Below are 24449 nucleotides of genomic sequence, written 5' to 3' on the forward strand. Positions count from 1 at the left end.
GAGGTATGGAGAAAACTAAGCAAAGAGGTTAATATATATCTGTGGAAAGTCTAGGGTGAGAGAGGTCAGTGTGAATGTTGTGTAGTTAATCACTTTAATTAGCATTGAAAAGCTTATCTGCTGTCTTCTTCCTGCCTCTGGGGCATCCTTTGTTTAGAGTCGTTAACTGCCCTTGGTTGATTCATGTCTGGAAATCCTCTGTTTTCAGAGTATTGCTTTTTATTTACTGTTCTGATTTTTGAGTTTTTTAATACTGGTAGCCAGATTTTGTTCATTTTCATGGTTTCTTCCTTTCTGTTGAAGTTGTTCACATGCTTGTGGATTTCAATGGTTCTCTGTGTAGTCTGACATGATAGTTGTTAGAATGGTCCAGCATTTTTGTGTTCTCAAATAGTATTCTGTGTCCAGGCTGGTTCATCAAATGCTCTGCTATGGCTGATTTCTCTGGTTGAATTAGTCTGCAGTGCCTTTCATGTTCTTTGACTCTTGTTTGGGCGCTGCGTTTGGTGGTCCCTATGTAGACTTGTCCACAACTGCATGGTATCTGGTAGACTCCTGCAGAAGAGAGAGGATCAAGTGCCAGTTAACACCTCCCAAACAGAGGATGCCTCCAGGTAACACAGGCCAGGCTACCTCTATGCTAATATCCTCACTGATTGACTTTGCAGCTTCATGGCTACTGAATGCTATTCAAGCTTGCCAATTGCAACATTCACACTTGCTTTAAACAGACAAGGACTCTTTCTCCCACTCGGGACATCATTCCACAGGTGTGTGTGTGTATACACACACACACGCATACGTACACACACACACACACACACCACTTGCCTCACTGACATCAGATTCTCTTAAGATGCCGGCCACAGATGCAGGTGAAATGTCAAGAAAGAATGCTGTTGGAACATCGCGATACCGCCCAAAAACTCTCAGCAACCAATAATAATAATACAAAGTGATTTAAAATGAGCCAATAAGTTTTTGCCTGTTAACTATGAACTCTTGTCATTTGTAAAAAAATATTCTCCTCCTCTTTCTCTGATTCCAGATCACTTGCCTTGACATTTCCAGTGGTGGAGGACTTGGGGTGTCAACCAGTGCCGATGGGACTATGAAAATTTGGCAGGCTGCAAACGGGGAAATAAGAGTAAGAATCAGATTTATTTGGGGCATTATGCATTGGGGCATGCGTTTCTGACTGTTTAACAGCACACGTTCACTCTTATTGCCCTTTTTTGTTACTAAGCTGGAGCCTCAGAGTGACTCTGATGAGGTACAGAGAGGTTTTCCCACAGCAGGGAATGATGTTGATGATACTGAAACTGGCCAGGTGCAAATTGACTCAGAAAAGGAGGACAGTTCTCAGTCTGATAGCATGCAGACAGAAGCTAACGAGCAGGCTGGCCTTGATGAAACGGAATCTTTAGATCGTGCTGACCGTTTGGAATTCAGGGTTCGAAGGAGTGTGAGAATAGCAAACAAGAAGGAGGTCAGAGGCCAAAGAAATGCATTCATGCTCTGTTATGTTCAAAATGACTCCGATGCGAGCGTGTCCTGTGCCACTAGCAGCCCATTCTGTGTCTCCCCAGAGGTGTTTGGAAGGCCACGTGTACGACGTGAACTGCTGCAGGTTTTTCCCATCTGGCCTTGTGGTCCTGAGCGGCGGGATGGACGCCCGGCTCAAGATCTGGTCAGCGGAAGACGGCAACTGCGCTGCAACGTTCCAAGGCCACAAAGCAGGTACAGAAAGGTAACGGTGGATATAAATGCAGTTGTGTGGCTTGTAAGTGAAGACCATGGAAAAGTCATGGGCCAACTTTGGCCCTCCTAGTGTTTTGGACATCAACTCCCACAATTCCTATCAGCCTGTAGGAGGGCTGAAGTTTGCCCATGCCTGGTCTACACTGACTAACTACTAATGCAATTCAAACTATATTATATAGCAGTTTAGCTGGGGTCTGTATTTGCCATACAACTGCACTAGCACCTCTGTAGTCTGTTTTCTAGACAGGTGTCACCCATCCTATTTATTTATTTACAGTACAGTAGAGTCTCACTAATCCAAGCCTCGCTTGTCCAAGCCTCTGGATAATCCAAGCCATTTTTGTAGCCAATGTTTCCAATATATCGTGATATTTTGGTGCTAAATTCGTAAATACAGTAATTACAACATAACATTACTGCGTATTGAACTACTTTTTCTGTCAAATTTGTTGTATAACATGAAGTTTTGGTGCTTAATTTGTAAAATCATAACCTAATTTGATGTTTAATAGGCTTTTCCTTGTTCAGTCCTTATAATCCAAGATATTCGCTTATCCAAGCTTCTGCCAGCCCGTTTAGCTTGGATTAGTGAGACTCTACTGTATTTATATTCCGCCCTTCTTTCTCACCCCGAAGGGGACTCAGGGCGGATCACACTGTACACATACAAGGCAAACATTCAATGCCATACAAACATAGAGACAGAGACACAGACAGACACAGAGGCAATTTAACCTTCTCCAGCTTCCAGCTTCCTGAGGGGATGCTCGATTCCGGCCACAGGGGGAGCAGCTGCTTCATCATCCACTGTGACGCCGAGTCCTTGATGGAGTACTTCCTCATTCCAAACGCTGCTGGGCGATTTTTATGGTGTCGTAAATTAGTTAAATTAGCCTCCCCAAATAGTGGTACCTAAATTTCCTACTTGATAGATGCAACAATCATTCGGGCTGCTTAGGTCAACAACGGGCAGGGCTATTTTTTTAAATTTTTAATGGTCCGATGCTCACTCCACCATGAGCTGGCCTAGAACTCATGATCATAGTCATAGTGATTTATTGCTGGCTACTAACCAGCCTGTGCCACAGCCCGGCCCTCCTATTATCAGATTTCTTTTCCTGCTATTCATCTTTCTTCTTTGCTGCAGGAATCCTTGACGTGGCTGTGGTCGACCGAGGGAGGAACGTGGTCTCCGGCTCCCGGGACGGCACTGCCCGCCTCTGGGACTGTGGCAAGTCAGCCTGCCTGGGCGTTGTGGCAGATTGTGGCGCCCCAGTAAACGGAATTGCCATCAGCGACGCCGATAATACCTTGAACCTGGGCTCACCTGAACAACCATCAAGTAAGTAATCCCTTAAGTCTGGTGAAGTATCTTCAAGGGCTGAACTTGAAATCTTATAGACTAGGAATTCAGCCCTGTAAATCCTACTAGGTTAGACTGGATGGAGTTGGACTAGATGGCCCATGTGGTCTCTTCCAACTCTGTGATTCAATAATTCAATGATTCTGAGTCACACTCTCTCAGCCCCAAAAGGCAGCAGTGGCAAACTTCTTTTCAATAAATCTGGCCAAGAAAAACCTATGAGAGATAGGCTTGAATGTTGGACTAGTACCTTGGGAGAATAGGACTCAAATCTCTGTTCATTCATTTTTGTGTTTTCTTAATTAATATATCTTGTACCTTTTATCTTTAGTGGTTGATGCTCATTTCTTCTGGTTTTATGTGTTTTATTGTATTTTTAAAAAATTACATTGTTTATTTGATTTGATTGATGTTATCATTGTTTTTTGTTTTTTTTTTCAAGTTATTTTTATTGTGCAATTTATAAGCAACTTGTATCTTTCTTGTTACAAACCGTGATCAAAATTCTTTTCTCATTAGAATAAAAAACACATCTTAGATAACCACAACCCAAGTACAGTAGAGTCTCACTTATCCAAGCTAAACGGGCCGGCAGAAGCTTGGATAAGCGAATATCTTGGATAATAAGGAGGATTAAGGAAAAGCCTATTAAACATCAAATTAGGTTATGATTTTACAAATTAAGCACCAAAACATCATGTTATACAAAAAATCTGACAGAAAATGTAGTTCAATACTCAGTAATGCTATGTAGTAATTACTGTATTTACGAATTTTGCACCAAAATATCATGATATATTGAAAACATTGACTACAAAAATGGCTTGGATTATCCAGAAGCTTGGATAAGCAAGGCTTGGATAAGTGAGACTCTACTGTACCAACATAATGTGTGGGAGAACGAAAAAAGAAAAGGAAAAAAAAGAGAGAGAGAAATAAAAAGAGAAGTATAAAAGAAAATAAAAACAAAACAGGATAAGACAAGGAATACATAAATAAATATATAAATATATACATACCATTTTTCAGTTGCTATATGTCTCTATGACATCCAGAGCTCTGGAAGTGGTCCTCTTTATTTTTCGCAATATTCATGTGTTTTAATTTTATAGTTTAAAGAAAAGGTTTAACTACATTTATTATTGTTGTTATTTTTATTTTTATTATTCTCCCAGGAAATTTCCTTAGTCCAATTCTATGTGAATATTTATTTTTTTCTTTTAGTAAAATCATTGTTTTTGCTTTGATATTCGTTGTAATTGTTTTATTCTGTTTTGGGCATTGCCCCATATTAGCTGCCCCGAGTCCCTTCGGTGGCGGGATAGAAAAATAAAGTATTATTATTATTGTTGTTGTTGTTACCTTTTTTCAATGTTTTCCTCTATGTTGCTGCGGTGAGCTGTGTGCCTTTTATGGGGGAGACGTAGAATCGTAAAATTACTTCATAAACAGTACAATTTAGAAAGCTGAAATGAAACTGCTGCTTCAGCAAACAGTTGGTCCTTATCAAGACATGGCTGTTTTTAACGCCTAACAGGATGTTGAATGGCATTTAATAATGCTCACGTATATTACACTATGTAACAAAGTTTGAAAAATTTCCTGTTTCTGGTTTGAAAGTGTTGTTTCCTGTTGAATTGTGTGGTCCTTACTTTGGAAGTGGTAGTTTTACTCCAGAAACTTTGTTTTTGTGGCTGCCACAAACTCGGTTGAATTGGTGAGATAGTCATTGAAAAACTATCACAAAATGTGCTGCAAGATGATGTCCCTCCTGCAGAGAAAGTTTTTGCAGTTCAATAAACTTTTCCCATGATTTTATGATAGAACCAGTTAGGAAATGACATTTACAACCCAGGAAAAACAATCATGTTATATAGTGTTATTGAGAGCCAGCATGGTGCAGTGGTTTGAGTGTCAGGCTATGGTTCTGGAGGCCTGGGTTCGGATCCCTGATCAACTATAGAAACCAATGGATGACCTTGTGCAAGTCTCTCCGCCTCAGAGAAAGACATCAAATTCATTTGCTGTGGCATACCTGTCTGTCTGTGGTATACCTATAAGGAGCCACAGTGGCGCAGTGGGTTAAACTGCCCAACTGCAGAACTTGCTGATCAAAAGGTTGGTGGTTCGAATCTGCAGATAGGGTGAGCTCCCGTTGTTAGCTATATGCACAGATGTCTATTATATACAGCAAAATGGAAAAAAGGAAAAGTATGGTATATAATATAAAGTAAGTTATGTTATACTTCTATATAGTCACTGGATATGCATCCAGTTTCGGTGACCTCCTTCAGGTAGACCTTCTTCAGGTAATCCTGGAGTTTCCTCTGTTTGCTTTAGGTAGTGTATCTTGATGCTCTGTCTTATTTATGTCTGTGGAGGATCCTTACATGTAGTATTCTACCTCAGGTTGCGAGCTGGATGCATACCCGGGAGACCAGTCGTATCAACCGGATTTGATTGACCACATTATCTCCGGGATCCATATACTGTTTAAACTCTGGAATCCACCAATATACTCCTTTAACCAAGGAGTTATCCTTCTTTGTTACCATTGACATGGAACTTTGATTTGCTTTGAATGACTGATTTTGAAGAAGAGTGTTACAAACCTTGAGAATATTATCAAGACTTTAATAAGATTACTTTATGTACCAATAATTATATTTGTTGAAATTGGACATTGGATTATACGTGGTTTGTTATATTGATATTGATTGTCAAGGACAGAACGCCACAAGATTCAAAGTAACAGAGTTTATTAGATTACAGAACTCAAAAATGCCCGTAAAACACAAGGGCCAGGCAGTTTTTGCCTTTAGGAGCAAAAAGGGGCAAAAGTAAATGTTCAAAAGATAAACCGGATTAAACCGGAGTTTAATCCGGGTAAAAACAAACTGCTTGCTTCAGCCTGGGTATAAACGAAACGAAAGCCAAGGAACAAAAGATACAAAGAATGCAACTAATTGGCAGCAGATTCCTCTCTGCTGCCAACACTGTGCTTAGAGTAACTTGCGTCGCTCCCCCACACACACAGCAGACAGGATCTCCAACACGAGTAAATCAGCCAAGGATTGTAGCAGTTGAGTAGACCAGTTCCGTTCCGTAGATCAAAGCCAGAAGCAGACGTTTGTAGTTTTTCCAAGTCCAAGAAGGGGGGAAGACAAGCCGTGGTCAGTTCAGTCCGAGTTCTCAAAGCAGGAGATGGCGTCCGTCAAGAAGACGACGGAAGGTCAAGCTAATAAGAGTAAGCACAGGTTTGCACAAACAAATGCCCACACAATCCCTCCCGCCGTCTGACCCTGGATTCCAATCAACTTACGTCACAGCACAGGAAAGCACACAAGTCTTCAGGGAAGCGTCCCACACACACACGGATCCCAAGCGTTTGCCCAGATTACCTTGCCCAACGCAATTTGCAATTGCTCTCAAGCCCCATTTTATGCCAGTTACAAATCTTCATCACTGTCAGCTGTCCTCCTTAACCCGGGCGTTTCCTCATCACTTTCCTCGTCAGAGCTGGAACACCTCTGACTACGCCCAACAGCATCTCCAGCTGTGGATCCCGTCCCATCCCTCCAGCTAAACCATGGGTCTAATCCTGAAGGTCCCCATTCATCTTCTGTCCCATCATGGCCAGTGGCACCCACTTCCTCCCTTACCCGAGTCCAATCCATCTCATCCTCCTCTGAGCTAACCAGCCCCTCCTCCATTCTCTCCGTAAACCCTTCGAAAGACTCCTCGTCAGATGGTGCTGCAAATATGTCTCGCAGTCTTTTTCTCTCTCGCTCCTCGAGAGTATCTGACTCTCGAGGAGTCTTACGCCCACGTCTGTCAGTAACAGAGCCATGAGGCTCAATCATAACACTATCCCCTCTCACAAAGGCCTCCTCCCCCGATGGCGGAGAAGTGGCAGTGATACCCTCCGCTATAGCACCACGACGACTAGAGGTATCAAGTTTCAACAGCGAACGATGAAAGACTGGATGGACCTTTAAACTAGACGGTAAACGCAAACGAAACGCAACAGAAGAAATCTTTTTAACGATAGGAAAGGGACCCAAATACCGAGGCGCAAACTTTCCCCCAGCCTGTTTAATATGTTTGGAAGATAACCACACCAAATCCCCTTCTTCCAACTCCTCCCCTGCCTGCCTGTGGCGGTCAGCCTGAGTCTTCTGCGTTGCCTTAGCTTCCAACAGTAAGCGACGGGCAACATCATGCAATGCAGCCATTTCCGAAGAGCGGTACACAGGGTCCGAAGAGACCACATTGGTCGACGGCGCCACACCTCCCCGTGGGTGAAAACCATAAGTTAGCTCAAATGGCGTATGCTGACTAGACGTGTGCACCGCATTGTTGTAAGCAAATTCCGCCACCGGTAACCACTTTACCCAAGCCGTGGGTTGATCTAAACAAAAACAACGCAGATACTGCTCTAAGAGCCCATTAACCCGTTCCGACTGTCCATCCGTTTGCGGATGGAAAGCTGAAGACACGTTTAACTTAGTCCCCAAACACTCATGGAAGTGTTTCCAAAAGCGTGACACAAATTGCGGAGCCCTATCTGAAATAATCACCTCGGGTGCTCCGTGCAAACGATAGATGTGCTTTGTAAATAGTAAGGCCAACGTAGGGGCCGCCGGAATGGTTGAACAAGGAATAAAATGAGCCAGTTTACTAAATAAATCCACCACCACCCAAATACAAGTATAACCCCCAGACTTAGGCAAATCTGAAATAAAATCCATGGAAATGATTTGCCATGGCCTCTCCGGAACAGGTAAAGACGATAACAACCCTCTAGGGCGCCCAACAGGCGTCTTACTCTGCTGACAAACGGCGCAGCTGTCACAAAAGCGCAGAATGTCTTGCCGCATCTTTGGCCACCAGTAGCTCCTGGTGATAAGCTGTACGGTCTTGAACCTGCCAAAGTGCCCAGCCATGGGTTCGTCATGGTGGGCTCTAATCACCTCCAACCTGAGGGTCCCTACTGGTACGTAAACCTGCCCCCTACGCACCAATACCCCGTCTTGATCCTGGAGATGCGGCAGTATGGTACGGTTACCTGCAGAGAGCAGCATCAGTTGCTCCTGAGTCCACACATCATCCTTCTGAGCCTCAAGGATCTGGTCATGTAACCCAAGCTCATTATCTACAACACACAGAGAGGCAGTAGGCAAGATGGTCTGACATACTACCTGCTCATTGGTCTTAAATTCCGGCTTGCGGGATAAAGCATCGGCCCGCAAGTTTGCCTTCCCCTCCACGAACTGCACCTTGAAGTTAAACCTGGAGAAAAACAAAGCCCAGCGGATTTGACGCTGGTTTAACTTCTTTGCTGTTTGCAAGTGCTCTAAGTTCTTGTGATCAGATCTGACCACGATCTGGTGCCGTGCCCCTTCAAGCCAGTGCCGCCACACCTCAAACGCCACCTTAATCGCCAACAACTCCTTCTCCCATATGGTATAGTTCTGCTCGAAGGGTGTTAGTTGCCGCGAGTAAAATCCACAGGGACGCAAGGTCCCTGAGGAATCCTTCTGAGACAATACAGCCCCCAACGCGTAGCTAGAAGCGTCCGCTTCTACCACGAACGGTCTGTCAACATCAGGATGGGTTAGTATGTTGTCCGATTGAAAACTAGACTTTAGTTGTAGAAACGCCTCGTGAGCTTCCCGCCCCCACACAAATGGCTGTTTCTTGCGCAGAAGCTGCGTCAAAGGTACCGTGAGCTTTGCAAAATTCGGAATAAACTCCCGGTAGTAATTAGCGAAACCCAAGAACCTTTGTACATCCTTCTTAGTCTTCAGCTCCTGCCATGAGTTGACGGCGTCAACCTTATGTGGGTCCATTTTAAGTTCCCTACCTGACACTACATGACCTAGGAACTCCACTTCAGGCACATGAAAGACGCACTTGGAAGCCTTGGCGAAAAGCCCATTAGCCCGCAGTCGGTGCAGAACCTGCTTGACATGTTGACGATGTTCTTTCTCGTCCTTAGAAAAAATCAAGATATCATCCAAATAAATCACTAAAAATTGGTCAATTAGGTCCCTGAACACATCGTTCATGAACCTCTGGAATACCGCAGGAGCATTACAAAGCCCAAAAGGCATGACTCGGAACTCGTGGCATCCGAAACACGTGTTAAATGCCGTCTTCCATTCATCCCCTTCCCGTATACGGATTAAGTTATAGGCCCCCCGCAGGTCAAGCTTGGTAAAAACCTTAGCCCCTTGCACCCTTGATAACAGTTCCGAGATTAAAGGCAGCGGGTACCTATCCCGAATGGTGTATTTGTTTAGGATCCGATAATCGCAGACCAACCTAAGTTCCCCAGTCTTTTTGGCTACAAAGAATACCGGTGCCGCAGTTGGAGAACTAGATGGGCGAATAAACCCCTTGGCTAAATTTTCATCTAGAAACTCCCGCAAAGCTTGCCTTTCCGGTACAGTCAAGGCATACAGCCTCCCTGCTGGCAGTTTCGCACCTTCTGCCAACTTGATGGCGCAATCATATGGCCTGTGCGGTGGTAATTTGTCCGCTTCTCTTTTACAAAATACATCAGAGAACTCCCCATACTCAGCAGGCACTCCCTCCATATCAGAATGAGTAACATTTAGAGTGCAACAATCCTGCCTCTTTAAGATCACTTTACGTGTTGCCCAATCTACATGTGGGTTTACTACAGCTAGCCAATCCATCCCCAGGATCACATCATATCTAGGCAAGCTCGTAATATCCCACACAAACGTTCCCGTTACTCCCTGCACCTCCCACGTTACTGCTGAGGTTTCATGGTTAACCACCCCAGTCTCCAGCAGTCTCCCATCTGCTCCTTCCACCCACACGTCGCATGCCTTGCGCACTCTAGGAATGCCATGCTTCTTAGCAAACTCAATATCTACATAGGAGACCGTAGCCCCTGAGTCCAGCAGTGCCAAAGTAGAAACAAGTTCCCTTCCCCCAACAGATAATGTAATGGGTACGAAAACATGCTTCCTCCCCTCAGTTGACTGCTTGAGGAGCCCTAGTGCGTTGGACTCACGTCGCACTAGGGCTGGCCTTTTCCCGAAAGCTGGGAAGGTTTCACATTACAATTTTTGGCAAAATGCCCAGCATTCCCACAGTACAAACACAAGCCCAGCTGCCTCCTACGGCTCTTTTCCTCTGTAGACAGCTTTTTAAAGACCCCAAGCTCCATGGGCTCTTCCCCCATCACCACAGGTGCCCTGGTTACATGCATGGGTGGCGCACACATTGCTTTTGAGTGTTTACGAGCCTCGAACCTTGCGTCTAAACGCAGCACCTTAGCTACTAAGGCGTCCCAGCTTTCAGCCGGCTCCAAGCGTGCTAATTCATCCTGGAGCATATCACTTAACCCGGCAGTAAATAAAAGCATGAATGCATTTTCCCCCCAATCCAGCTGGTGGCGATACAGGTTAAACTTATTTAAGTAATCCAAAACAGTCCCCTTTCCCTGTTTCAACCGATACAGAGCCCACCCAGCGTTCTCCGTGCGGAGAGGATCCCCAAAAGTATCAGTTAACAACTTTTTGAAATTATTCAAATTGTCCTTGACTGGGTCATTTCCCAAAATTAAATTAGTGGCCCATTGTCCTGCGGGACCGGTCAACAAACTCAAAATAAAGGCCACCTTGCTAGTGTCTGTAGGAAAAGCATGAGCACTGAGCTGAGAAAAATAAAGCTCCACTTGTGCCAAAAAGGTTGGCAACTTGCACCTGGTTCCGTCAAAGCGTTCAGGAGTCAAAACATGTCCTTTCACAGCCTGAGCTGTTTGGATAACGGTAAAAGCCGTTTGCAATTGGTCTACTTTGGCCCTTAACTCATCCATCGTCTTCCTGACGGGTTTATTGCTGCAATAAACTTTTTATGGGCGTTGGGCAATCTGTCAAGGACAGAACGCCACAAGATTCAAAGTAACAGAGTTTATTAGATTACAGAACTCAAAAATGCCCGTAAAACACAAGGGCCAGGCAGTTTTTGCCTTTAGGAGCAAAAAGGGGCAAAAGTAAATGTTCAAAAGATAAACCGGATTAAACCGGAGTTTAATCCGGGTAAAAACAAACTGCTTGCTTCAGCCTGGGTATAAACGAAACGAAAGCCAAGGAACAAAAGATACAAAGAATGCAACTAATTGGCAGCAGATTCCTCTCTGCTGCCAACACTGTGCTTAGAGTAACTTGCGTCGCTCCCCCACACACACAGCAGACAGGATCTCCAACACGAGTAAATCAGCCAAGGATTGTAGCAGTTGAGTAGACCAGTTCCGTTCCGTAGATCAAAGCCAGAAGCAGACGTTTGTAGTTTTTCCAAGTCCAAGAAGGGGGGAAGACAAGCCGTGGTCAGTTCAGTCCGAGTTCTCAAAGCAGGAGATGGCGTCCGTCAAGAAGACGACGGAAGGTCAAGCTAATAAGAGTAAGCACAGGTTTGCACAAACAAATGCCCACACAATCCCTCCCGCCGTCTGACCCTGGATTCCAATCAACTTACGTCACAGCACAGGAAAGCACACAAGTCTTCAGGGAAGCGTCCCACACACACACGGATCCCAAGCGTTTGCCCAGATTACCTTGCCCAACGCAATTTGCAATTGCTCTCAAGCCCCATTTTATGCCAGTTACAAATCTTCATCACTGTCAGCTGTCCTCCTTAACCCGGGCGTTTCCTCATCACTTTCCTCGTCAGAGCTGGAACACCTCTGACTACGCCCAACAGCATCTCCAGCTGTGGATCCCGTCCCATCCCTCCAGCTAAACCATGGGTCTAATCCTGAAGGTCCCCATTCATCTTCTGTCCCATCATGGCCAGTGGCACCCACTTCCTCCCTTACCCGAGTCCAATCCATCTCATCCTCCTCTGAGCTAACCAGCCCCTCCTCCATTCTCTCCGTAAACCCTTCGAAAGACTCCTCGTCAGATGGTGCTGCAAATATGTCTCGCAGTCTTTTTCTCTCTCGCTCCTCGAGAGTATCTGACTCTCGAGGAGTCTTACGCCCACGTCTGTCAGTAACAGAGCCATGAGGCTCAATCATAACATTGATACTATACATAAGTCAACCATTATTCATTGTGTAAACCACAGGAATGGAGTTATGGTCAATCATAATATATAAGTGACTATATCACTATAGAAGTATAGAACTATAACATAACTTACTTTATATTATATACCATACTTTTCCTTTTTTGCATTTTGCTCCCGTTGTTAGCCCCAGCTCCTGCCAACCTAGCACTTCGAAAAGATGCAAATGTGAGCAGATCAATAGGTACCACTATGGCAGTAAGGTAACGGCGCTTCATGCCATCATGCCAGCCACATGACCTAGGAGGCGTCTATGGACAACGCTGGCTCTTTGGCTTAGAAATGGAGATGAGCACCAACCCCCAGAGTCAGGCATGACTAGACTTAATGTCAACGGGAAACCTTTACCTTTTACCTGTCTGTTGTAAGCCTAACAGTGTTTCTTTCCAACCCAGGTGAACGTGAAGTTGGAACAGAAGGGAAGCTCTTGCTTCTGGCGCGAGAGGACAAAAAGCTGCAAGGTGTCGGGCTGCAAAGCAGGCAACCGGTTAGATTTCTCTTTAACTGTTTTTTTTTAAAAAAAATACATCATTTTATTTGTTTACTTGAACCCCTTATTGGACTCACATTTCCCTGAACAGAAACTAAGACGAAGTAGAGAACCTTTTTACAAAGCAGCTTAACTGAGCTATCTGGTAAACCTCTGAGAAACCAATTTTGTAGGTGATAAATAGATACTGTATATACTTGAGTATAAACCTAGTTTTTCAGCCCTTTTTTTAAGACTGAAAAAGTCTCCCTCGGCTTATACTCGGGTGAGGGTGCTGGTTGGCTTATATTTGGGTCAGCTTATACTCGAGAATATATGGTACATTTATTATTTTTCTCTATTATTATTGGTATTATTACATTGATTATTTTTCTCTATTATTGTTGCTACTATTACATTTATTTTACTCTATTATTATTATTATTATTATTATTATTATTACATTTATTATTTCACTCTGATATTATTATTATTATTATTATTATTATTATTATTATTATTATTATATGTATTATTTTACTCTATTTATTACTACAGTAGAGTCTCACTTATCCAACACTCACTTATCCAATGTTCTGGATTATCCAACATATTTGCTTATCCAACATTCTGCCGGCCCGTTTATGTTGGATAAGCGAAACTCTACTGTACATGTATTATTTTCCTGTATTTATTATTATTATTATTGACACAACGACGTTGTATGACACAGCAAACAAGATAGATATGCTGGATTTCATATCACAAAATCACAAGTCGAACACTTCCCAAGTGTCTAGGACTGTGTGATGTATTTTCGGATGATGCGTGCAGATCCCAGCAGGGTGCCCTTTTGCAGTTGGCAGATCGTAATTTTGTTAATGTCTATTGTTTCCAAAAGCCGGCTGAGATCTTTTGGCACGGCACCCAGTGTGCCCATCACCTCTGGGACCACCTGCACTGGTTTCTGCCAGAGTCTTTGAAGTTCAATCTTGAGGTCCTGATAGCGGCTGAGTTTTTCCTGTTGTTTTTCTTCAATGCGACTGTCACCTGGGATGGCAACATCAATGATCCAAACCTTGTTCTTTTCCACAACTGTGATGTCTGGTGTGTTGTGTTCCAGAACTTTGTCAGTCTGGATTCGGAAGTCCCACAGTATCTTTGCGTGTTCATTTTCCACAACCTTTGCAGGTTTGTGATCCCACCAGTTCTTAACTGCAGGGAGGTGATACTTGAGGCATAAGTTCCAATGAATCATTTGGGCCACATAGTTGTGCCTCTGTTTGTAGTCTGTCTGTGCAATTTTCTTACAGCAGCTGAGGATATGATCCATGGTTTCATCGGTTTCCTTGCACAGTCTGCACTTTGGGTCATCAGCTGATTTTTAGAACTTGGCCTTGATTGCATTTGTCCTGATGGCTTGCTCCTGGGCTGCAAGGATCAGGCCTTCTGTCTCCTTCTTCATGGTCCCATTCGTGAGCCAGAGCCAGGTCTTCTCCTTATCAGCTTTTCCTTCAATTTTGTCAAGGAACTTTCCATGCAGTGTTTTGTTGTGCCAGCTGTCAGCTCTAGTTTGTAGTGCAGTTTTCTTGTACTGGTTTTTTGTCTGCTGTGCTTTGAGGAGTTTCTGATTTTTGACTTCAATCAAAGCAGGTTCTTCACTTTGCATGACATATTCTGCCAGGGCATGTTCTTCTTCTTTGACTGCTTGTTTTACTTGCAAGAGTCCTCTGCCCCCTGATCTTCTAGGCAGATAGAGACGGTCAACATCACTGCAAGGGTGCAATGAATGATGAATGGTCATGAGTTTTCTTGTTTTTCTGTCCAAATTGTCCAGTTCTGCCTGTGTCCAGTTTATAATGCCAGCAGTATATCTTATGACAGGTATGGCCCAGGTGTTTATGGCCTTGATGGTGTTGCCTCCATTGAGCTTGCTTTTGAGAATTTTTCTGACCCTTTGTGTGTATTCTTTACTGACCACAGTTTTCACATGTTCATGCTTGATGTTGTCCAGCTGTAATATGCCCAGATATTTATAGGCCTCTGGCTGGTGACACCTTATTGTTTGGCCATTGGGCATATTGATGCCCTCACTTTCAATTATTTTTCCCTTCTTCAATGCCACTGTCGAACATTTGTCCAAACCAAACTCCATGCTGATATCAGTGCTAAAAATTATTATTATTATTATTATTATTATTATTACATAAATGGTCGGGAGCTCACTCCGACCTGTGCTGGCTTCGAACTCATAAATCAGTAGTGATTTATTGCAGCTGGCTACTAACCAGCTGCGCCACAACCCGGTAGTCAAAGAGTTTACAATATACAGTAGAGTTTCACTTATCCAAGCTAAACAGACTGGTAGAACCTTGGATAAGCGAATATTTTGAATAATAAGGAGCGATTAAGGAAAAGCCTATTAAACATCACATTAGGTTATGATTTTACAAATTAAGCGCCAAAACATCATGTTATACAACAAATTTGACAGAAAAAGTAGTTCATTAGGCAGTAATGTTATGTTGTAATTACTGTATTTACAAATTTAGCACCAAAATATCACGATATATTGAAAACATTGACTACAAAAATGGCTTGGATAATCCAGAACCTTGGATAAGCAAGTCTTGGATAAGTGAGACTACTGTAATAGAAATAGCTGGAAAACAAATTATTTAAAATAAGCAATAACAACCAAAAACTGGAAAAATAGTAATAAATATTAAAAGATAATATACAATAAAGTAAATGCCGTACCCCTCGATAAAAAACTTCATCCTGCGGGAGCCCATTAAGAGCCAAAGATATATCTCAAGAGACCATTCACACTACAGAATTATAGCAGTTTGACACCACTTTGACTGCCATGACTCTGTGTTATTGATCCCTGGGATTTGTCTAACTTATTTTCTGATTTGCTTCTTCCTCAGGTGTTTCTTTTCATTGGCTCTGATGCGTTCAACTGCTGCATGTTCCTTTCCGGCATCTACTTCCTGGGAGGGACTCAAGATGGAAATATATACCAGTTGGATGTGAGAAATACCAAGTGAGTAGGATTTGGAGATGGCTGTTCCATCACCCAAACAGTACGATTGCTGCTTCCCCGGTTGTTCCAGTAATGTTTGCTAAAAGTGATGTAGGACCATATAAAGAGAATTAAAACGTCCTGTATCAAGATCTTTTATTTTAGTTTTTTATATGCAGCAAGGCTAGAAAAGACAGGGAAGAAGTTTCTGTCAGGGACCCCGACTAATTGATGAGCTCACACACATATATATACACACACACACATACTACATTTATATCCCTCTCTTCTCACCCCAAAGGCTTACAAATCAAATGAACATACAAGATATTATTAGCATAGCACAATATAAGCATTAAATTACTATATTGCACTATATCATTATATGGTAATATTATTAGTAATATTCCATTTAATATATAGTATATAAAATTAATATTATTACAGTATATTGTATTACTAGTAGTAATATACAGTAGAGTCTCACTTATCCAACGTTCTGGATTATCCAACGAATTTTTGTAGTCAATGTTTTCAATATATCATGATGTTTTGGTGCTTAATTTGTAAAATCATAACCTATTTTGATGTTTAATAGGCTTTTTCTTAATCTCTCCTTATTATCCAACATATTCACTTATCCAACATTCTGCCAGCCCGTTTATGTTGGATAAGTGAGACTCTACTGTATATATAAAAGCTTGGGTACCTGGCAATGCCCAGTTTATTTGAAAAGTGCACTGTTTGTTTTTGGATGTTGGGTAATATCAGTTTTTGGTCATATGATACGCTATGTCTTAGAACAAAACTCAGTCTTTCCTGTTGTGTTTTATGAACACTCCCATTAGAAAATGCATAAGGATTTGGATGAATTACAATTCTCAAAAAATCTTGGGTCAATCCTCCCAAAACTCCCCCAGTATTCTCAGTTGGCCATGTTGGTTCTGTGTGCCAAATTTGGTCCAGATCCCTCGTCAGCTGAGTTCAGTATTCTCTGGAGAAGGGTGAACTACAACTCCCAGATTCCCAGAGCAATCGCTACGAAACCGTGCCAGTATTCACAGTTGGCCATGTTGGGTCTGTGTGCCAAGTTGGGCCGGGCTGTGGTGCAGCTGGCTAGTAACCAACTGCAGTAAATCACTACTGACCGAGAGGTCATGAGTTCGAAGCCCGGGTCGGGTTAAGCCCCCGACCATTAAATAGCCTGGCTTGCTGTTTACCTAAGCAGCCCAAAAGACAGTTGCATCTGTCAACTAGGAAATTTAGGTACGGGAGGCTAATTTAACTAATTTACAACACTATAAAACTGCCAGCAGCACGTGGAAAGTAATGAGGAAGTACAGCACTTGGTGTCACTAGTGGACGGTGAAGCAACAGCTCCCCCTGTGGCCAGAATTGAGCATACCCTCATGAAGCTGGAAATGTTAAAATTGCCTCTGTGTGTGTCTATACTGTATGTTGTTTGTCTGATGGCATTGAATTTTTGCCATATGTATGTTCATTGTAATCCGCCCAGAGTCCCCTTCAGGGTGAGAAAGAAGGGTGGAATATAAATACTGCAAATAAATAAATAAGTTTGGACCAGATCTGACGTTGGCTGGGTTCAGTGTTTTCTGAATACAGGAGAACTGTATCTCCCAGATGCCAAATTCAATCATCCCATTAAAGGTGTTCTCTTTAGTAAAAACATATCTATCAATTTCTTTATTCACCGTTCTTTGCTTTCACAAGGATCCCATGCCTTTATCCTCAGTGAATGTTAAGAGCTCACTGTGTGTTGAAATAGAAGACTGATCAACACGTTTTAATACAAGTGTCCCTTTTTGATACACATTCTTTTCTTGCTCTTGTTCCTAGGGCTCCAGTTCGAATTATTCACCGGTCGGGAGCCCCTGTCCTTTCCTTGATGCCTTACAAAGATGGATTCATTGCTAGCCAAGGTAGCGTCCTTTTTATTTTTATGTTATTGTTAATTGCTGCCAGGTCTGGATGCATCTACACTGGAGAATTAATGCAGATTGACCCCACTTGAACTGCAGTGGCTCCATGCTACAGGACCATAGGTTTTATAGTTTCACAAGGTCTTTAACATTCTTTGATAAAAAGTTCTGCAACCTCAACAGACTCCCAGTTCCCAAGATTCCATCGCATAGCAGCTAAAGTGGTGTCAAAACTGCATTAATTTTACAGTGTAGATCAGTGATGGCCAACCTATGACACACGTGTCAGCACTGACATGCCTAGCCATTTTTATTGACACGCTGCCGCATGCAGATTGATTGGATGACTAATGTCTTTTGTGGCCAAATTTGGTATGATTTGGTCCAGTGGTTTTGTTGTTTACTCCATGGGAATTATGCACATTACACACACACACACACACACACATATATATATAAACCATTCTATTATTATTCTATTATTATTGCAGTATATTATTATATTGTTACTATTATATTATTATTATATTATTCATTATTCATGACTACATTGAAACTACAATAGAGAGAAATCAGCGTGGAAACTGCAAGAGGTACCATAGATTGTTGTACATGGAAATAATGGTAGTAAATAGTTTTTGATTTATTAAATACAGTTATATATTACAATTATATATTTTTGTTATTTAAACTATATATATTGTGAAATTATGGTTTTTTTCTCCAAGTGACACACCACCCAAGTCATACTAGGTTTTTTGGTGAATTTTGACACATCAAGTGCAAAAGGTTTCCCATCATTGGTGTAGATGCACCCTGATGCAATTTTTGAATGGGCAATATATAATATGAATATCCTGTCATTTTTCAAGACTTTGAAAGTAGATCACAGTTGCTGATTTTTATCATATTATGTGACTGCTTCCAGGGGACGGGACCTGTTTTATCATGCAGCAAGATCTTGATCATGTTGTTGAACTCACTGGACCAGACTGCGACCCTGTATATAAGGTAATGCATGTCAATAATAATAATAATAATAATAATAATAATAATAATAATAATAATAATAATAATAATAATAATAATAATTGTTGAGACCATCAATTCTAACTACCAGTCCCTAGGGGACTGGTAGTTAGAATTGATGGTCTCAACAATTATTATTATTATTATTATTATTATTATTATTATTATTATTATTATTTTCATTTTAACTGCCTCTTCCTGTGGATCCAGATAGGGAGCAACAGCAGATTCAAACACACCAACGTAATACCAATGAAAAGCATATAGCAGCATAATAAAAAAATAACACAGTTTGAAAGAGATATAAAAAGCAATACTATTAAAATCAAGCTCATAATTTTAAAAAAACATCTGGATGAGAAGAGAAATTCTTTACACAAATAAGAACTCGGATCCTTCCTTTCTTGTCAGTGCAGATATGGACTGTTTTTATGGATTTAATCTGAATTGTTTTTAATGATGTATAATGCTGTTTTAATATTTGGATATTTGGATATTTTTAAATGTATGCTGATGTTTTTGTGTTAGGCTGCTTTGAGTCTCCTACAGGAGAGATAAAGCAGGGTATAAATAATAATAATAATAATAATAATTATTATTATTATTATTATTATTATTAAACTTTATTTGTACCCCGCTAGCATCTCCCGAAGGACTCGATGCGGCTTACAAAGGCCAAGGCCTCAATAATAATAATAATAATAATAATAATAATAATAATAATAATAATAATAATAATAATACAGTAGAGTCTCACTTCTCCAAGACTCGCTTATCCAAGGTTCTGGATTATCCAAGGCATTTTTGTAGTCAATGTTTTCAATATATCGTGATATTTTGGTGCTAAATTCATAAATACAGTAATTACAACATAACATTACTGCGTATTGAACTACTTTTTCTGTCAAATTTGTTGTATAACATGATGTTTTGGTGCTTAATTTGTAAAATCATGACCTAATTTGATGTTTAATAGGCTTTTCCTTAATCCCTCCTTATTATCCAAGATATTAACTTATCCAAGGTTCTGCCGACCCGTTTATGTTGAATAAGTGAGACTCTACCGTATTTGTATATTTTTTATTTGTCACTTGTAATTCTATTGCTCTTTCAATTTGGAAGGCATCACTATATAGCTCTAGGCATGGACAGCCCCATCCCCCTTTCATTTCTTTTGCAATTATCAATTTTTTCCTTACTCTTGGTCTTTTCCCTCCTTCAACCCAATAATTTAGTTTCCTATCCCATTCCTTTAATTTTGCCATGGGAGGAATTCCTGGGAGAGCCTGAAATAAATACATCATTTTTGGAATTATCAATATTTTCAATGCCCTTATCCTAGACATCTGTCTCAAATTTTTATTCTTCCACCTACTCATTTGTTTTAACATTCTCTTCCATGCCATTCTATAATTTCCATCTATTATTTTATCAAGTGTCTTAAATATCCAAATTCCCAAATACTTCATCTTTTTAATACCCAATTTTAATCCTGATTCCTTCCTTATCTCTAATTGTTCCTTCGGTGGCGTATTAATAAATAATATCTCTGATTTCTCCATATTTACTGATAGCCCTGATACTTTTTTAAACTCCCTCAATATTATTTTCATTGATTTAATCATTTCCCTTGGTCTCTGTGTTAAAATTATTGCATCGTCCGCATACAGGTTCAATCTCAACTCCTCCTTCCTCCCAATCTTATACCCTTCCCATGTTTCATCCATCCTTATTTTATATGCTATGGGTTCTATTACCAGAGCAAATAACATTGGGGATAATGGACAACCTTGTTTGGTCCCATTCTCAATTTGAATGTTTTCCGTTCTTTGTCCATTCACTCTAATACAAGCCGTATTCTCCCTATATACATTTTTAATCATTTCACAGAAATTATTCCCCAAATTTAGTTCTTTACATAATTATTATTATTGTTATTATTATTTCTCTGCTATGGGATAATTTGGGTTTAAAATTTTCACAACCTTTTCCGCCTCTTTAAATGAAATTCTTCTTCTTCTTAATGATGAAGGCCCCTTCTACTGCCATATAATCCAGGTTATCAAAGCAGATAATCCACATTATCTGCTTCGAACTTTATTATTTGAGTCTACATTGCCATATAATCCAGTTCAAAGCAAATAATCTGGATTTTATATAGCAGTCTAGAAGGGGCCTTAGATGTCTGGTGGAGTTGTCTTCTTTGGAGGATGTTAAAGCTTGATGGCCATCGGCTGGGAGGGTTTGGATTGAGTCTTCCTGCCTGTTGGGATAAAAGGGGTTGGACTGGATGGCCTTTGGGAGTCCCTTCCAATTCTAGGATTGTCATCCCTTTATTCTCTGTGCAATTAGGTGTAGATTCACCATTCATTTTCACTATGTTTATGACTTTATATTATAATTTCCTTAGGTGGCTACCTGGGAGAAGCAGATCTATTCCTGCTGCCGAGACGGGACCGTAAGGAGATACCAGCTTTCAGACCTTTGAACAAAGGAAGACATTATTTCTGAACGCTGGGCACGTATGTTTCCAAATGCTGGATGTATTTCAGGAATAACCCTTTTGAAATTTCCTTGGTTTTGTACTGTAAATACAACTGGAGGACATATTTGTTTGCGGACCTCATTCAGACACAACAGTCCTGAATGAAACGGCTGGTGAACTTCAACAGTTGCAACAACCCACATTTATTTGGGTTATGATCCAGTTTGTCTTTGCAGATAACATGTTGTTGGTTTCCCCTTTATAAGCCAATGGTTGTTTCTAAAAGGAGAAGGAAGATCAAGGCCAGAAGATTTCAAAACAAGGATGTTTTTAATATGTTTTGTCTATCTCTCAACTAGAATGGAAACCAATAAAAATAATTTGTATGAAAACTTTATGCCCTCCTAAATGGAAGGATCCTTTTTCCTAATGCTCTTTAATAAGTATTGTTCCAGTTGTAAATCCCCATTCAAAATAAAGCTGATTTCATCTCAAATTATTCATGTTTATTTGATTATATTGATGGTGTCAGGAAAAGCCTGGATTGATTCCTTGTTAATCCCATGCTTTTAGCAGTTCTTTTGTTAATCATTGGAATATATATATATATATATATACACACACACACACACACACACACACACACACACACACACATATATATCTTTGTTCTATGTCTTTTAATATATGTGTTTTAATGGTCTCATGTTTAATTAATGTATTTTAATTAACTATGCTGTTCCCTGAGGGTAGAGGTGAGTTACATTATTATTATTATTATTATTATTATTATTATTATTATTATTGACACAACGACGTTGTATGACACAGCAAACAAGATAGACATGCTGGATTTCGTTTCACAAAATCACAAGTCGAACACTTCCCAAGTGTCTAGGACTGTGTGATGTATTTTCGGATGATGCGTGCAGATCCCAGTAAGGTGGCCTTTTGCAGTTGGCAGATCGTAATTTTGTCAATGTCTATTGTTTCCAAATGCCGGCTGAGATCTTTTGGCACGGCACCCAGTGTGCCCATCACCATCGGGACCACCTGCACTGGTTTCTGCCAGAGTCTTTGAAGTTCAATCTTGAGGTCCTGATAGCGGCTGAGTTTTTCCTGTTGTTTTTCTTCAATGCGACTGTCACCTGGGATGGCAACATCAATGATCCAAACCTTGTTCTTTTCCACAACTGTGATGTCTGGTGTGTTGTGTTCCAGAACTTTGTCAGTCTGGATTCGGAAGTCCCATAGTATCTTTGCGTGTTCATTTTCCACAACCTTTGCAGGTTTGTGATCCCACCAGTTCTTAACTGCAGGGAGGTGGTACTTGAGGCATAGGTTCCAATGAATCATTTGATTCAAGAAGAGCTTGGGCTCCTACAACCAAGGCAGCCCCAAAGAAAATCGACTGGAAAACCAAAGTGGAAGGTCAGGCTAGAGTTGAAAATCAAAAAGCTTAGATCAGATGCAAGTAACCTGAAAAATATGAAAGAGAAGAAACTGAAGAATGACAAAATCAAGCAATACCTGATCCGAAAGTACTGGCTGAACACCAGAAAAATTGAAGAAGCTTTGGAAATCGTGAAAGAACAAATTACAGCAACAGCCAGAAAAATTGAAAGATATGAAGCCAGAATCATCCAGTACAGACAAAATCGACTGTTTCAATCAGACCAAAGACGGTTCTACCAGAGTCTGAACCAAACAACAGACACAGTAACCATAAAACCAGAGAAAACTGCAACAACGAAGTTCTGGAAAGAGCTTTGGGAAAATAATAAGAACTACAACAAAAACGCTGGGTGGATAAAGGAGTTTGAAGGAAAATTCTCACAGAACAAAATGGAACAGATGGAAATAACAACTGAAATGATCAGCAAACGAGTGCAAAAAGTCAAGAACTGGACATCGCCTGGTAGTGATCAACTTCATGGATTTTGGCTCAAACATCTGATTAGTTTACATGGAAAAATGGCCCAACAATTCAATGAGATGCTGCAGAAAGGAAGTATCATGAATGGCTAACAACTGGAAGAACATACCTGATACAAAAGGATCCAGCAAAAGGAGCAGCACCAGGAAACTACAGGCCAATAACGTGTCTGCCCACTATGTTTAAACTACTGACTGGCATCATAGCTGACAGAATTCAAGACTATCTTGAAGAAAAAAACATCTTGCCAGATGAACAGAAAGGCAACAAACGGAAAAGCAGGGGCACAAAAGACCAGTTATTGATTGACAAAATGATTCTGGAGAACTGTAAAAGCCGAAAAGCTAATCTTCACATGACGTGGATTGACTACAAAAAGGCCTTTGACTCACTCCCACACAGCTGGATCATCAAGTGCCTGGACGCCATCGGGATTAGTAAAAACGTTGGCACCTTCATTGAAAACATGATGGAGCACTGGAAAACTGAACTGTTTGTTGGAAATGAAAGTTATGGACTTGTCAACATCAGGAGAGGAATTTTCCAGGGAGACTCATTGTCCCCTCTGCTTTTCATCATTTTATTATTATTATTATTATTATTATTATTATTATTATTATTATTCATTGTTATTATTATGACACAGCCAACAAGATAGATATGCTGGATTTTGTATCACAAAATCACAAGTCAAACACTTCCCAAGTGTCTAGGACTGTGTGATGTATTTTCAGATGATGCGCGCAGATCCCAGTAGGGTGGCCTTTTGCAGTTGGCAGATCGTAATTCTGTCAGTGTCTATTATTTCCAAATGCCGGCTGAGATCTTTTGGCACGGCACCCAGTGTGCCCATCACCACCAGGACCACCTGCACTGGTTTCTGCCAGAGTCTTTGAAGTTCCCACAGTATCTTTGCGTGCTCATTTTCCAATACTTTTGCAGGTTTGCGATCCCACCAGTTCTTTGCTGCTGGAAGATGGTACTTGAGGCATAAGTTCCAATGAATCATCTGGGCCACATAGTTGTGCCTCTGTTTGTAGTCTGTCTGTGCGATTTTCTTACAACAGCTGATTATTATCATTATTATTATTATTATTATTATTATTATTATCAGTGTCAATATTATTATATTTATGATATTTGTTATATTTTGCCCTGAGAAGAATGGTGGGTTACAGTATTATTATTATTATCATTATCATTATCAATATAAATATTGTTATATTCATTATATGTGTTATATGATTAATTCCTTTTTAATCACATGCTTTTAACAGTTCTTCATTTGTTATATATATATATATATATATATATACACACACACACACAC

At 40.8% G+C, this 24449-nt stretch overlaps 1 protein-coding gene across 1 annotated transcript in view; it reads left to right on the plus strand.

Moving 5' to 3' along the window:
* Nucleotides 1-21682, plus strand: part of paaf1 (proteasomal ATPase associated factor 1) — a 32112-nt gene extending 10430 nt beyond the window's left edge. The window contains exons 5-12 of the mRNA XM_003229782.4: nucleotides 1049-1147; nucleotides 1590-1740; nucleotides 2912-3106; nucleotides 12628-12719; nucleotides 15635-15750; nucleotides 17587-17669; nucleotides 18598-18680; nucleotides 21109-21682. Of these exons, the coding sequence (XP_003229830.1) occupies nucleotides 1049-1147; nucleotides 1590-1740; nucleotides 2912-3106; nucleotides 12628-12719; nucleotides 15635-15750; nucleotides 17587-17669; nucleotides 18598-18680; nucleotides 21109-21186 (897 nt within the window). The 3' untranslated portion in view covers nucleotides 21187-21682. The remainder of the gene's footprint in view (nucleotides 1-1048; nucleotides 1148-1589; nucleotides 1741-2911; nucleotides 3107-12627; nucleotides 12720-15634; nucleotides 15751-17586; nucleotides 17670-18597; nucleotides 18681-21108) is intronic.
* The last annotated feature ends 2767 nt before the right edge of the window (nucleotides 21683-24449 follow it).

Source organism: Anolis carolinensis, chromosome 3 (assembly GCF_035594765.1).
Source record: "Anolis carolinensis isolate JA03-04 chromosome 3, rAnoCar3.1.pri, whole genome shotgun sequence".
NCBI lineage: Eukaryota > Metazoa > Chordata > Lepidosauria > Squamata > Dactyloidae > Anolis > Anolis carolinensis.